We start from the raw sequence: 15,047 nt of genomic DNA, 5'->3' as shown, positions 1-15,047 counted from the left end.
GTGTGAGAAGGTTCTGCGAAACAGAGGAAGTATATGAATAAGTGACCTCTGCTAAGGCGTCGTGCAGGCTGACGGTCAGCTGGTGGGCGGCCTGGTGCGCGAGCGCCTCGGCGTTGTTGCGCTGCGTCTCGAGCCGCGCCGACAGCGAGGATATCTTGAGCGCCTGCTCCGACATGCGCGCCTGGAGCACATCGCGCTCGGCGCGCACCTCCTACAACAAACACAATAGTACGTTAATACAAAGATCGCCATATATGACATAAAGGACTCTGTCAAGCTAGGCCATTTTATGAACACCAGGCTGGTAATCCTAGAACGGCCGAGACATGTGATAAAAAAAAACGGATTCGCCGTACATTAAGGTCGGACAGACAGACAGAGAGATTCGCGAGTGATCCTTTATAGGATCCTTATGGGTTCCGTTTTTTTCCTTTTGAGGTACGGAATCCTAAAAAGTACTATTACAGTACATATGGGGTTACTTTTCCGCACTAGTGCGTAAAATAGCACTTTTCGTGCGATGTCGAAACTTTAAAGTGCCATATGTACTGTAAAACGTTGTTCGATACACGTGCGAATAGGTAATTCGCAACTCGTGTCGATTTAAAACACTCCCTTCGGTTGTGTTTTAATTTATCGCCACTCGTTTCGAATTTCCTCTTTTTCGCACTTGTATCGAAAATAACTATTACGAACGTAAAGACGTTTCCACGCATGTTTGACAAAGCGAAAATAAAGCACTGTATCTACAATAAACTTTACTTTGTTTGAACTAGAAGCAACTCGAATATTTGGCAAAGGTCTTTATTGTGATAGTGCGAAAATAGCACTAGTGTTTACAATATATAGAGCGACAATAAAATTACTAAGATTAGTTTACAAGTACACAATGAAACGCATACTGGCTTGTGATAACACATATCTTTAGAAATTATGCTATGCTTTCGCAAGCAACACGCTTTTGTGAAATCCTGTGAAAATAGTTTAATAGTATGTAGAGACACATATAGCAGGCGCCGCTGAGATATAAAATATATCTCAAAGTTGAGAAAATCTGAGTATCCAACATGTGATAACTGATAAATAATCTCATTCACACAATTACTTCATAATTCATAAATGTTTTCTGTTCTCACACATTCATATAATTGTTTACATATTTCAGCCTCAACATTTCTAAACACCTCATAGATATTAAACTTTCGTGAGACATATACGCCGCAAGCACTCGAGCCTGAAGAAGGACCCCCGAAGGGCCCGAAATATGTCGCCAATAGCGACTAAAAATTCAAGTGAGTGAAACCGGTGTCGTTCAACAGTTTCTAAACACCTATAAACCAAATTCGAAACATCGATGTAGGTACGATGACGAAAACCAAACCGACGCGATAAACATTAAACCGAACGCGTTAACGCGTCAATAGTCCAACGGTTTGCCAACCGGGTCACACACGGTCTAATTTTACCCGCCCCGGTTACAACCCAGTCTAAAAGATCACCAGGCCGTTCGTCATCACTTTCGGGCTCAGTGTCATGATTAATTTGATACAATAATAGTCTATTCTTCGAAGTCCTAGATGATGTCATAGACCTAGAATATGAGGTTGTTGGCCGAGCGTGTGCGAAGTCCAAGATAGTTCTCCACTTGGGCAAAAATGCTTTCGTATATCCGGCTGTCTGCTTGTTCTTCTCTACAGTCTGGCTGTTTGCATTTCTTAACCGTCTCGTGTGAAATTTTGCGAACGTTTTATTAAATTTCAAAATATCCTTAGTCAGCAAAATAATTTATATATTGCACACTACTGTTTCGCGAATTCCACAGTTCATTGAGCCAGTAATAATAAAGTATTCATATGTATAATAACATATGAATACTTTATTATTAGAGAGATAACATTTATTACATCTGGAATGTCTAATGTAAGGAATTCCTTATTATAAATAGCATCTGCGTGTATCATTTTGTGTTTTCGGAGAATTGGGGAGTTTTTCTGGTAAACATTTTCGACGATGCTCATTGAGAAAATGTGGAAACTAGAGCACTAAACTAACGCATTCCGATCATTTTTAATGTGACGTTCTCGAGTATGAATGGGGGGGGGGGGAGGGGGGAAGGTTGGTTCAATAATACGTTGACGTTTATACGTTTGGCCAGTCTGCATAAAGCTATATTATTATTAAAGCAGTTTGTATAAAGTGCTATTTAGCATAAACAGCTGACTTTAAAAACTTCTCATTTTTTATTATATTTGTAATTTATTTACATAAGTACGTTGCCTGACACTCGTGCTATTTTTCCTTCCAAACAAAAATATCACCAATGCCATGGTCACTTCGTTTTAAATGTTTTAACAGTCCGTTAATCGTTTTAATTGTATCACCAAAGGTGACGTCAGTTCAGAACCAAGATGCTCACAGAGTCTTATTATTATAACAGAGTGGTAACACCGCCATTTATTTACGTTCTTTGTATGACAAATTGGCTCGGGAGATATATTTTCGTTCAACGATAACACAAACAAATCTGCGATTTGTATTATCTTTAATCATAATTTTATTTATACATCTTCATCCCATTAAATACAAAGATAGCATTTGTAAAAGGATTACATCAAAGAGTCTTGTGACTTGTGTAATAAATTTTGAAGACTCTTTTTAAAAACATTTTATTAGAAAAAGCCCTATTTTTTCCAGATATGGCTCAGTCGCCTAGATATTATTATCAGGGACCGGAATCGGTTACCTTAACCGGGGTTTTTCATAGGGTTATTTTAGAAGTGGTTATAAAAACCCCTACCATAACGGTAACCGTCTGATAAGGTAACACTTTGATTCGGTAACCGTATCAGATCGAGTTAACCTCTGTTACCGGTAACCGAAATAAAAACCCCGTCTATTCAGTTACTTCATTATAAGGTTTTTTACCAGTTCAAACGATTGTAATCTTTACGCACACTTAAATTCAACTTATTATTGAATAACCGAGGTTGGCATGGGCGGTCTATGAAGCCTCCAGCACAAACAAGTTTTTTAGCCGTTCCTTTGTTTATCTTTATACCTACCTGTGTGGTGTGTTCTTATTATAAATCTTATTATATTATAAATAAAATAATTAAAATAAACAAAGTAAATAAAATAACTAAAATAAATAAAGTAAATAAAATAAACAATATAAATAAAGTCAATGAAATCAACAAAATATAAATAAAAAAAATTAAATAAATGAAATAAATTAAATTAATAAGATAAATTAAATAAATATTTAAATAAAAGAAAAAAAATTAAAAAATTAAACAAATAATAATAAATAAAAATAAATAAATAAAGTCAATAAAATCAACAAAATATAAATAAAATTCCGGGGTAAAGGGTAAAAACGGGACCCTATTACTAAGACACCGCTGTCCGTCCGTCCGTCCGTCCGTCCGTCCGTCCGTCCGTCCGTCTGTCACCAGGCTGTATCTCACGAACCGTGATAGCTAGACAGTTGAAATTTTCACAGATGATGTATTTCTGTTGCCGCTACAACAACAAATACTAAAAAACAGAATAAAATAAAGATTTAAGTGGGGCTCCCATACAACAAACGTGATTTTTGACCAAAGTTAAGCAACGTCGGGCGGGGTCAGTACTTGGATGGGTGACCGTTTTTTTGCTTGTTTTGCTCTATTTTTTGTTGATGGTGCGGAACCCTCCGTGCGCGAGTCCGACTCGCAATTGGCCGGTTTTTTTTAGTTCTGTCGGCACATCACTAAAACTACTTTAAATGTAGCAAACCAGTAAGCAACCGATAATAAAGGTTACCATAACTGAATGAAAACCTGTTAAAAACCCTTAACAAAAACCCTATCGCGATGGGGTTATGAGATTAACTCGGTTAACCTGTCGAATCCCACGATATGACGTCACCCATAAGCGTTCTGGCTCAAATATGAGCCGCTGGGAGCTGACAGATTAAAGGTTATGGTTACCGTTTCAATAAGCTTACCTAACGGTCGGTGGTCAGGTAACAGTATGATAGGGTTACCGAATGATAAGGTAACCGAATCGATTGGGTTACCGAATTGATAGGATTAAGCGTAAAGAGGGGTTTTCCGGTCCTTGATTATTATTCATTTGTAAAAGCCTACCAACTTTTGATTTTAAGTTACCTGTCTTAAAAAGAGGAGAATACATTTAATTCAATAGATGCCTATTTTAAGCACTAGCGAGCGTGCAATAATCGAGGTGGCCTTTTGCGACATTGTGGGCCAATTGACGGTACATATCATATTCAATTGAGAGGAAAGCGCTGCAACATCCTCACGGTAATGAGGGATATCATTGTCTCAATTGAGCTCTATTGACGTTTCATCAGTTTGTTTGGCACGTCTTGTGACTGTGATTCAAAACTGCTGATTTTTGTTGATTGTTAATAGCTGCTGCCAGCGACTTCGTATACTTATAAGTGACAAAATATGGAACAACTAGGTTAACTCAAGCTCCTGGTGACGCTCCTCGGTACAGAGTGAAACATGTCGAGCGTTTTCGACTTAATATACGTGAGTGACCCGTTTTTAATAAATTAATATGTCTGTGTCTCACGGAATTTTTGTTATTAACAACTAGGTTAAGAAAAATATATCAAATCAGGGTTGTGAATAGTAAAAATCTTGTGTAGTGAATAGTAAAAATATCCTTAAAAAGTAACCAGGAAAGTATCCTTTGTGGGACATTGGATAGAGATCCAAATCTTTGACCGAACTAAAATAAAGATACTTGGCTATGAGAGCACTTACCGTCAAATCCGGCAGCCCCATACCACTATCCCTAAAGTATTTCCACAGAAACATAACTCACTACACCACACTACATGATACCATGACACCACACGATGATGATACGATAGTTACTAAAACCATATGGTTCGCTCACGAATGACCACACACGATGACAATCACAACTCACTACACCACACTACATGATCTACGATTATGATATGATACGAGTTTTCACAAGATGTTTCGCGCACGAAATGACACGATCAAGATGTCATGATACTGATGCCATCAGAAATATCTGTACAATTTTCTGGACACGTTTTTGTAGAGTTGGCAGATTTTGATGTCGTCTTTGGTCATCTAATAAACTACTAACATCAACACTTTAAGGCCACCCCACACTAGCGTCTCCCGAGCGTCGGCGTCTAGTCAACGCTATGGCTGCTGCTCGACGCAACGTTGGCGCAACTGCGCAGCGACGCCATTTTCCACAGCGCATAAAGACGCTAGTGTGGGGTAGTCCTTACTGATCATCAGCGAACCTTATATATTTGTCATAAGGTTTACCAATTTGTGAATTCAGTGTGGATGATAGTAGGAACATCACCAAATAAACCCATAACCCATACTCAATCCACCAACAATCTACAGCTAATTTTAAAATTAGAATTCGCTACTTCCGCTAGATAACATCCGAAAACGAACTCAAACTTCACATCACAGTATCACAAAGAAAATATAGGTATCACATGAGTGTCCAGATATTTGTGATCACATAGCTCGTTCCGATATATCTGATGGCGACCGTCGGGTTTCACCTTGCGACAGCAGAGCACTCGTTGGAGCATCGAGATCGACTGAGCGCGCGGAGGGAACGAGGCGGGAAATACATTTTCCGAGCGATGCGCGTTCGGGGACTTGTGTATCATGTGTATGTGTATCAAAAGATTAGACGAATAGGTGATTTTTACGCTTGATATGACGCAGAAAACTTTCTTAGCTTGTTGTTGACCGAATAATGGCGGTGTAGTTTACTAATGAATCGATTTACTACTTTGATCAGTCGCTTTATTTTGAGGAAAATATCTTCAATTCTTCAGTTTCTTAGTGTGTTATGTGGAGAGAATATTTCTGTTTCAGAAATGATGTAAAATGTTATCTTAACTTTACTATTTTATCAAGCTCTTATTAGCAAATCGATTGTGAATGATTATACAAAAAAACCAAAACGCATAACAGTAGGTTTCTTTTACGTTTAGGACTCAGTTTTTGTATGAAGCAATAATCAACCCAAGTGACATAACCACTGTGTAAAACCGTAATACTATAATAGTATTTTATGCAACCGTTGTTTAAGAGGGGCCAAAAAAGGCGAGTGGCGTGAGTAACAATTTGAGGCGAAGCCGAAAATTGTTAATAAAGACGGCACGAGTATTTTTTGACTCAGTTAAACAACGTTGCATACAATACTTTTTCTACGACCAAGCACTAACTTTGAAAAAAAAAATTGTAAATTTAACAAATATTTTTCATTCAACAAAAATAATACTTTAAACAAGTGGAATCACATAGGACATATATGTAGGTAAACAAACCAAACCCGGCCACCGCGCCCCGCGCCCCACGGCCGGTTGGTCAGCGACACCTTCTTGTAACTCATGAGGCCCTGGTACTTGCTCTTAGTTAAATTACAATTTTGCCAATTTTGGATAGTTTTTTTTCTCGATTTTGGCCACAGTAGCCTAAGCAACGCTAAGCGGTGTTCGTAGTCTATGGATCTTGCTATATTACGGGTGTCACATGCGCGTTTCTGAATTCTGAAGCAATTTTATTGTTTCTACTATAGAACCTAATGAATATTTTGTAAATTGGCAGCAATGCACTTAGTACTCATCTGTCAGAGATGCCAATTAAAATTAGGTTGGCAACAATGTATTTCATACAATATTTTTTAAATGGTGATTACACGAAGTATCGTAAAAGTACCAAAAAGATACTGCGTGTATGCACAAATACTTTTTTGGGGAATAGACTAAAGGCTTGTCTTGACAACTATAACATAGGGGTTTAAAGGTGTGCGTACGACCTTTTAAATGACAAATAAAGGTACGGGAGTAGAAAAAACCAATAAAGAAACAGCAACACCCACGTGTATTACCTATCCTGAACCTCGCCATGTCAACTGCTACGATTTCATATTTACATATTGAAGCAAGTAACCCAAACTCGTACCCATACCCCAGTGTAGAACCGTAGAATAAGACACAAAAAACAAAAAAAAAGCATTACAAGAGCCTAATACCGCATCCGAGCGGCGACCTACCTCGTCGAAGATTTTGCCACTTGGGCTTTAGTAGGTATTTGAAGTAAATTCAGTCAAAAACAGTACAACTATTAGACAAATAAACAAAACCACAAACTCATTACCGCATCCGAGCGGCGACCTCCCTAACCTCGTCGTATTTTTAGCCGCTAGGGCTGCCTTCCTGCTTGAGCAATCGCAAATGCTTTACGATGTGTCGACGCATGAAAATCTTTGCTAGATCTATGCAAATTTGAGTTGTATTTGAACGGGATAAATCTCATATTGGTATGACAAATACTGTGGAGTTATGTAGGTCTCGACATTTATAATAGGCGCCTTTTAGTAGGAGATTCTAGTCGGTTGTGACATTTTCGATATAAAGGATATTTTAGTTTTAGTTTATGAGTGAGGTTTGCTCGAGCAAGAATGTTTAGATCATTAAGTTTTATGTTTATTCGATTGGTCGATTATGACACGCTGATGTGTGTTAATTGTTTCGGGATTTTTCTTCCCTGTTACTCAATCTGTTTTCTGTGGAACGCTTGTTGATCATAGAAGCCAAGAACTTAGGAGGGTTACGAGACTTACGAGGTATCTTATATTGAAATTATTACCAAAGGATTGTCCAATTATTAACCTGTCGAATCCCACGATATGACGTCACCATAAGCGTTCTGGCTCATATATGAGCCGTGGGAGCTGACAGATTAATGAGGGGGCCTACGCTACGCCAACCACGTCTTTCGATTGTTTATCTATTTGCCTCTCAAGATTAAGGCAGATATCAAGATTTTTTTGTTGGCCCTCAGATAATGGAAATATAATCGCAAATCTGTGAAGAGTCAGCCCTGAGCTGTAAGCTAATCAAGCATGATACCAATAATGAGAGTTCACCGCATTAGGGTCATCTCTCGAGTGACTCACAATCGGTGTTTCCTGCCACTTTCAAACGCATATGTCACGGTTAACCAACGGACACAGGAATCTGTGTCAATTTCGATTTTAACTACAAAACAACTCACTTGCATTATTGTGTGGATAAAGACCTAAGCCAATTCATGATATTCTACATGAATTTTGTATTTTGTAAGCTGCTATTTATTTTTTAATTTACTTATATTGTACTTTTGACGATTCAAAAGAGATTGTAAAATCCTACGTGATTAAATGAGATTCTATTATATTCTACTAAATACTAAATCGCTAGAACATTATTACCTATTGTAACACTTGTTGTTATATTTTCTGTACGGAACTGTACAGAAACTGTATTGTTATCCCTAAAATAAAGAAGTAACGACTTTATTATCAGGAAAATCAGAGTGTGAGTTGTTCATTTTGAACACCTCACTCGCTCAGCTGCTTCTGTTGATGACTGTATTCCCTTTGTCTCGAGTTTTTCCAAATGTAGCATAAACAATTAAACAGCACAGTTTTCACGAATGTTTCACTGGACACATATAATCAAACAAAGCAGATAAAGTGTCTCAGATAAACAAAGAACGGTTAAAACAGCCACTTTCGGAGTACACTAATTAATGATTGTGACTTCCGTACGTTTGAGGTCACAATACATGAAGGATATACTAATTGGCCTCTAAAGTTTAACGGTCATATTCAAAATAAAACAAAGTGAGGGAAAACGTTTGCTTTGTTACAAATAAATCTTACAAATGTTTTATTACATTTTTAACCAGTTAAATCTGAGGACTTTGAATAAGACTCAATTTCTAAATATTAAGTACCTAATTCTAAAGTAATTTTGGTTTGAATCTCCCTCTATTTTATCAAACATGGCTTAACAGAAGATTTTATTTGCTCCCTAGTGCAAGAATCCTATCATCATTACACCGTTTGGGCCTAAAGAAAACTTGTCAGCCTGCCAACTGAATCAGTAGACGTTCCGAGCGAAAGACACCCGACACGATGCCAAATAACCTACTTCTCAATCCTATTGCAACCTGATAAGGTTCAATCTCCCATGATTACTCATTTAACTTTGATACTAATGATTTGTTACTATGCCTCTTATAACAACAGCATAAAGTACAATTTAGTACTTATATTTACAAATTGACATCGCTAATATAACAAATAGCTGTTCGAAGCGAGTTAACTGAGTTTAAACCCTAATAGAGTCGATTTTAGGTTAAAAATAGATTGTACTCATTAGGATTAAGTGCATATTCATGTTGACTGAAGATTTGGCTCGTGTTACGAGGGATTAAGGTTTATTTTTAAATGTTTTTGTGGGCTAAGCTGCCTTTGATGCCGACTTGATGGATCGAGCGAAATGAAAACAGTTATGTTAAGAATAGAGTGAGAACGCTATTGATGTGATTTAACACGGACTTGCTGAGAATAGAGGGTGATTAGAGGATTTGTTTTGATTTCTTTTGTATTAAGTACCTATTTAGGGGTTGTGCCGCTATGTAAGACTTAAGAATAAACCTACAATACAAATTCATCACAGTACCTACTAATAACAGTTTTATTTATATTTTCAAACGGAAACATTTTAAGTATTTAATTTCCAAAAAAATTATGAATGTGGGGAATGTGGATCTTTTCAAGCAATTTTCATTAGTATTTCAAAACTGACAATTACGCTATACAAATGTTTAATTGCCGTAAAATATGATAATCTTTCTTTCGACGAGTCTTGTGTTATTATGCTGGTGTCGAAATATTTGTGATATTAATTCTAAATTTAGACCGGGGTAGAGTGGGGTCATATGAGATGATGCGCTTAAAATCCTCACCAGGTGCCTTCCGTCAAGATAATATAAATAAGAATGCTTTTAAGTTTAAATGTTTATGGCCTTTCCAGTTACTATAAAAATCTTGTAAAAATACAGGGTATAAATGTCTTCGAAAAAGTACGTTTGTGTCTAAAACGTAGGTTTGTGTCTAATTAGTATAGTTTGTCAAAGGGCTGTCTCATTTCAAACATAGACAGAGAGAATCATACTATCTTTGTCTTACAGTAGTACTAGCACCCAAAATAAAAGGACGATTATAGCTTTGTCTTACAGTAGTACCAGCACCCAAAAGAAAAGGACGAGTATAGCTTTTTTTGTTCCTAGTTACTGACAAATTGGTTTGACCAACTATATTGCAACTTCTTAAAATAGGTACTTAGGTATTTTGTAGACGGTCACCTTATCGAATGTGTTCTTATTTTAAAAACTTTTTTTTATTTAGCTCGAAAGTTGTTTTTAAAAACAACCGTGACAATGAAAAGCTGGCGCTAACACCCGTTTCGTGGCGTTGTTGTAAATTTTACCTTATGCTTTATAAGGTTCAATTTTGAAGTCACTAAACAGAGAAAAGTCTCTTAAAAAGTTACTGTTTAATTAATGCGTAAGAGTTAAGACTAAGGACAGAACATATCTAAATATTTGGGAAATAAATATCGAAGCTGAATAAATAAAAAACATGTCACACGCGGGATAAGTTTATGAGTCGTCTGGGTTATTTTAACCCTGTAGTACATTTTTAAACTGTGTTTAAAACGCGTTTTGATGATTTTTATGATATAGGAGGTTTTATGGTACGACCTATCTGTTTGTAAGAAATTTTAGACAGAAATAGAAGTATAATATTTCCCGCATGCAACATCTCGGTAATTTATGGATTACCTGTAATTTATGGATTACCTGTAATTTATGGATTACCTGTAATTTATGTTAATACTAGTAGTTCGCCCCGAACTGAGAACTCGCGGTTCGCCAAAATGTTAGATCATTATTTTAAAATTGTAAATTTAAAAACTATATTATAAATGTGTAAGCCAAGCAGTTTCATTTGATACCAAACTCGACTATACTTTCTAGCAAAAAAGATGACCAGAAAAGCAAGACCCCTCACAAATAGCTTTTTAGCCTTCTAAGCTCTTCTAGCTCAATGACCCCTTGATCGAGCCTGCTCATAATTTAATGACTAAAATATAATGCCCTCGACTACACGTTTTCCCAATGTCATTTAAAATATAACAAATTTACTTAAGTTATTGTGTATCAAACTATCCTCTGATAGTTCAGCGTAAAAACATCGAAATGCCGGGACGTGCCCCTAGCCAGCCGTATGCTCCTAGTTGAATGTAAGAACTTCACTTCGCTTCGCTCGCTCGTTCGATTACTAAAACTTTGTTTAACGTATAAGTGATTTATAATCTTAGAGAAATAAATATATTTGAACTGAATACCTGCGCCACATCGGTGAGTTGAGCTCGCTGCATGTCCAAATCCGCGATGCGTTTCAGCGCCGCATCTTCTGCCCTAGACAGAGCTTCCGCGGCCTCGAAAACGCCAAGAAGCTCTGGCATACCGGGCCAGCGCGGGCTCGCGTCTCCGGGCGATATGGCCTGAGGACGATTGTTAATCTAGAAATGTTTCTTATTAACTCACATTTATAGACGGGTCTAACGCGAAATTTATTCAATTACCTTTATATACTGACGTTTCGACACAGGTTTCACTGGTCATGGTCGCGGCCAACTGATGTCCCAGCAAAAACCATGACCAGTGAAACCTGTGTCGAAACGTCGGTATATAAAGGTAATTGAATAAATTTCGCGTTAGACCCGTCTATAAATGTGAGTTAATATGTGTTCAAAACGCGAAGGTTTTAAATATTATGTTTCTTATTAATCTAGAAACGATGAGAAGTATGAAACTTTGAAGTGTGTTGTTATTTTGTAAAATATAAGTTTGAGCCAAAATAACAAAAGACGTGTCCGTTATTTTCTCATGTTCTCCAATATATATTGAAACCAGTAATTAACTAGCAATTTGCTGGAACAAAACTCTCTACAGAAGTTAGAGCGTTGTGTCACTTTTCAGTACTTTCGAATCCAATTTCTCCCAGTAGGTTGTGTATGGGCAGCTAAAAACATTCTATAACATATATAAAAATAAATCAAATCGGAGCTGGACAGTTGGGTACCCTTCCTTGTTAGGTAATTCGACAGGTATGAAATAAATAATGACTTATCTCTAGTGATGTACCGACTATTGATTTGGCCGACTAGCCGACTAATCGGCGCTCGGATGGCCGATTAGTCGGCCGACTAGTCGGCTAGTCGGCCAGATCATTAGTTTGGTCTAAGTTCGGTTCAAATGCACTAAAAACCAATCGTTTTACCCTTTCGTCGCGCTACATATCATATAGTAACGCTAAAAAAATAAATAAAAAAATCCTAAGGTACGTTTCATACGGCGACCGCACAATCGGACATAAAAAAGCGACCACAAGGTCAATAATTTCGAACAAAAGTTTTCGTAAGCACTCTAAATAAAAATTTGGGTAAAATAGGTAAAAAGCTTATGAAAATACGTCCTGTTTATTTCTTTTTGCCCTTTTTTTCTGTCACTTATAAAGTGCCGACTAATCGGCCATTTTTGCCGACTAGTCGCCGACTAATCGCCGACTACAAATGAGGCCGAATAGTCGGCTTTCCCGACTTACATCCCTACTTATCTTACCTCTCTCGGCCCTTGTCGGTCCCGTAGCGACACATCCTCGCTGGGCTCGCTGCACGGCGCGGAGCAGGTCTCGTGGACGCGCTCGAGGCGGCGCGTGCGCCGGTGGAGCTTCTCTTCCAGCCAACGACCCTGCAAATATCGAAGTAGTTGTGACACGCGATAAACTGTGAGGACTTGGCAATGGCGAATGAAAATGGATAAAATGTCCAGGCATTATTCATAAATACCTACTTTTTGATCGCGATATTTGTTTTTAGGGTGGGATACGATCAAATAACAAGTTAACCTGGACCTATTCTGGTCTACGGACCAGAAATCATAGTGAATCAAATCAGAGAAATCAAAGAGAATAATAAAAATAAGGTGATAAGAAACTATAACTACCAATACCAATACATTTTTTTTCACCACACCAACTGGTAAAGGCTCTCTTGATTGTTCAAAAACTGATAGCAAAGCCGCATTTTGTTCACATGTGAGGCAAAGTAATCAAATGCAAATTTTGAGTTATTTTCTTATGTTTGCTGGTAGAGCCGACTTTCAAATGATGATTTTGAATGATAAATATTTAATAACATTCTTTTGAATTTCATTAGGTTTGATTTTGTTTGATATCTTGACAGTCAATATTTTCTTCGGGTTGGTACGTGTGGTGAAACTTTTTGTGTTTTACTCGGGGGCAAATTTTGTTTAACCTTCGTGCTTTGAAACACTCTCAACGCTCAAGATTCCATTTTTCGAACCACTCGCTACACTCGTGGTTCAATTTTGGAATCTTTCGCTTGCTCGGGTATCAATATTAGCATGAGCGGTTAAACAACAACTTTGCCCCCTTATAAAACAAATAACTATAGTTATTTGTACAACAAGAGATCAAAGTTTGATATTTCTTCGAGTGCTTATTTTGAGTCCCGTGCAAGCGAAAGATTCTATACTAATTTAGAATCTTGAGCGTAGTAAGGGACTCAAAAGCGCACGAGATGTAAATAACTTTGATCTCGTGTAGTTCACAAAACTTTTCACCTCAGCAGTGAGAACATATTAGAGAACCCGAAAAATGTATTCCTTCTTCATCACTTACCTCTATTCACTCATGTTTTCTTAAGATATACCAACAATTAAATATTCACCTCAGCAGCTCGAACAAGGGTACTTTGCTACTTAAAAACAGTGAGCAAAATCGCATTTTGCTCATTTTGTCTCACTCAAAATCGCATTTTGCTCACTGTTTTTAAGTATCAAATTACCCTTGTTCGAGCTGCTGAGGTGAAAATACAATTTTAATTCAGGTGTCAGTGTCACTACTATCTAGTGATGGGTAGGACATCAATTTAAAATGAGTTTGTATGAGTACCTCATTTTCTAAAATGAGGTGTTATAATGTCTTACTTCAAATGAGGTGAGGTACAAGCATATTTTCAGCGTCGACTATTCCATTAATTCCAACGGCGACAAAAATATTTAATGTATATACATATTTATGTATTCATCACTTCCTTTATAAATAAATAAATAGTAACATTTAATTGGAGTGCAATTCTGGAGGTTAAGAATAGAACTTTTAGGAGAAAGATAATTTTAGAATCAAGTAAAATGAATAGAGGAGTGAAGTAAGACATTTTTGCGGTACGAAGTACTGCGACAAATTAACAAAATGAGTGGTACAAATGAGGTGCCTCACGAGTGAGCGACTCAACACTACTACTATCTGAATCTAAATGCTAACTAAGAAACTACAATATTTGATCAAAATAAAGTATACCTGTTCCTTAATTCTTTCCATAAGTTCCTCTGTCCGATCTTCATTGTCGCCAACAGAGACAGCCACACTGAGTTCTGCCCTCTCGCTCCTGAGTGACTCGAGCTCTCCCAGCAGCCCGCGCATCTTGTTGTCTCGCTCGTCTATTGTTTTTCTCATTTCTTCCAACTGAGAAAAAAGTCATATATAGTGTGTCAAAGGACTGTCTCATTTCATACATAGACAGAGAGAATCATAATATAGTACTAGCACCCAAAAGAAAAGGATGAGTATAGTTTTCCTGGTTCTCACTAGAAAAGCCACAAATCGAGGAAAACTTTTCCCATACAATTTGTATGAAAATGAAAACTTTTATTTTTCACATGCTATTTTTGTATGCCAATCGATTCCATTCCTATCCAGTATCAATAGTTTCCTAGGGGTCAACTTACGGTAATGTACTAAAAAGCCACAAATTAAAGAAAACTTTTTCCATACATTTACTATGGAGAAAACGTGAAATTTAATTCACAGTTTTCTATCTGGCCAATCAGTCCTGTTACATTTAAGAACCATAATACTGTATGAAGACATTGATGTAGGACTGATGGGCGAAATGGTAGAAAATTGTGAATAAAATTTCACACTTTCTCCATAGTAAATGTATGGAGAAAGTTTTTATTAATTTGTGGCTTTTTAGTACATTATCGTAAGTTGACCCCTAGGAAACTATTGATACTGGATAGGAATGGAATGGA

General features: G+C 37.1%; 1 protein-coding gene across 1 annotated transcript in view; it reads right to left on the bottom strand.

Moving 5' to 3' along the window:
- LOC134654296 (227 kDa spindle- and centromere-associated protein-like) overlaps window positions 1-15,047 on the bottom strand; it is a 108,237-nt gene that overhangs the window by 35,215 nt on the left and 57,975 nt on the right. Inside the window, exons 18-21 of the mRNA XM_063509762.1 lie at window positions 14,314-14,478; window positions 12,552-12,680; window positions 11,273-11,431; window positions 47-211 (exon numbers count right to left, since the gene is read on the bottom strand). Coding sequence (XP_063365832.1) covers window positions 47-211; window positions 11,273-11,431; window positions 12,552-12,680; window positions 14,314-14,478 — 618 coding nt within the window. The remainder of the gene's footprint in view (window positions 1-46; window positions 212-11,272; window positions 11,432-12,551; window positions 12,681-14,313; window positions 14,479-15,047) is intronic.

Source organism: Cydia amplana, chromosome 14, assembly GCF_948474715.1.
Source record: "Cydia amplana chromosome 14, ilCydAmpl1.1, whole genome shotgun sequence".
Classification (NCBI taxonomy): Eukaryota; Metazoa; Arthropoda; class Insecta; order Lepidoptera; family Tortricidae; genus Cydia; species Cydia amplana.
The sequence above is the reverse complement of the archived record's forward strand: the minus strand, read 5'-3'. Positions and strand labels throughout refer to the sequence as shown.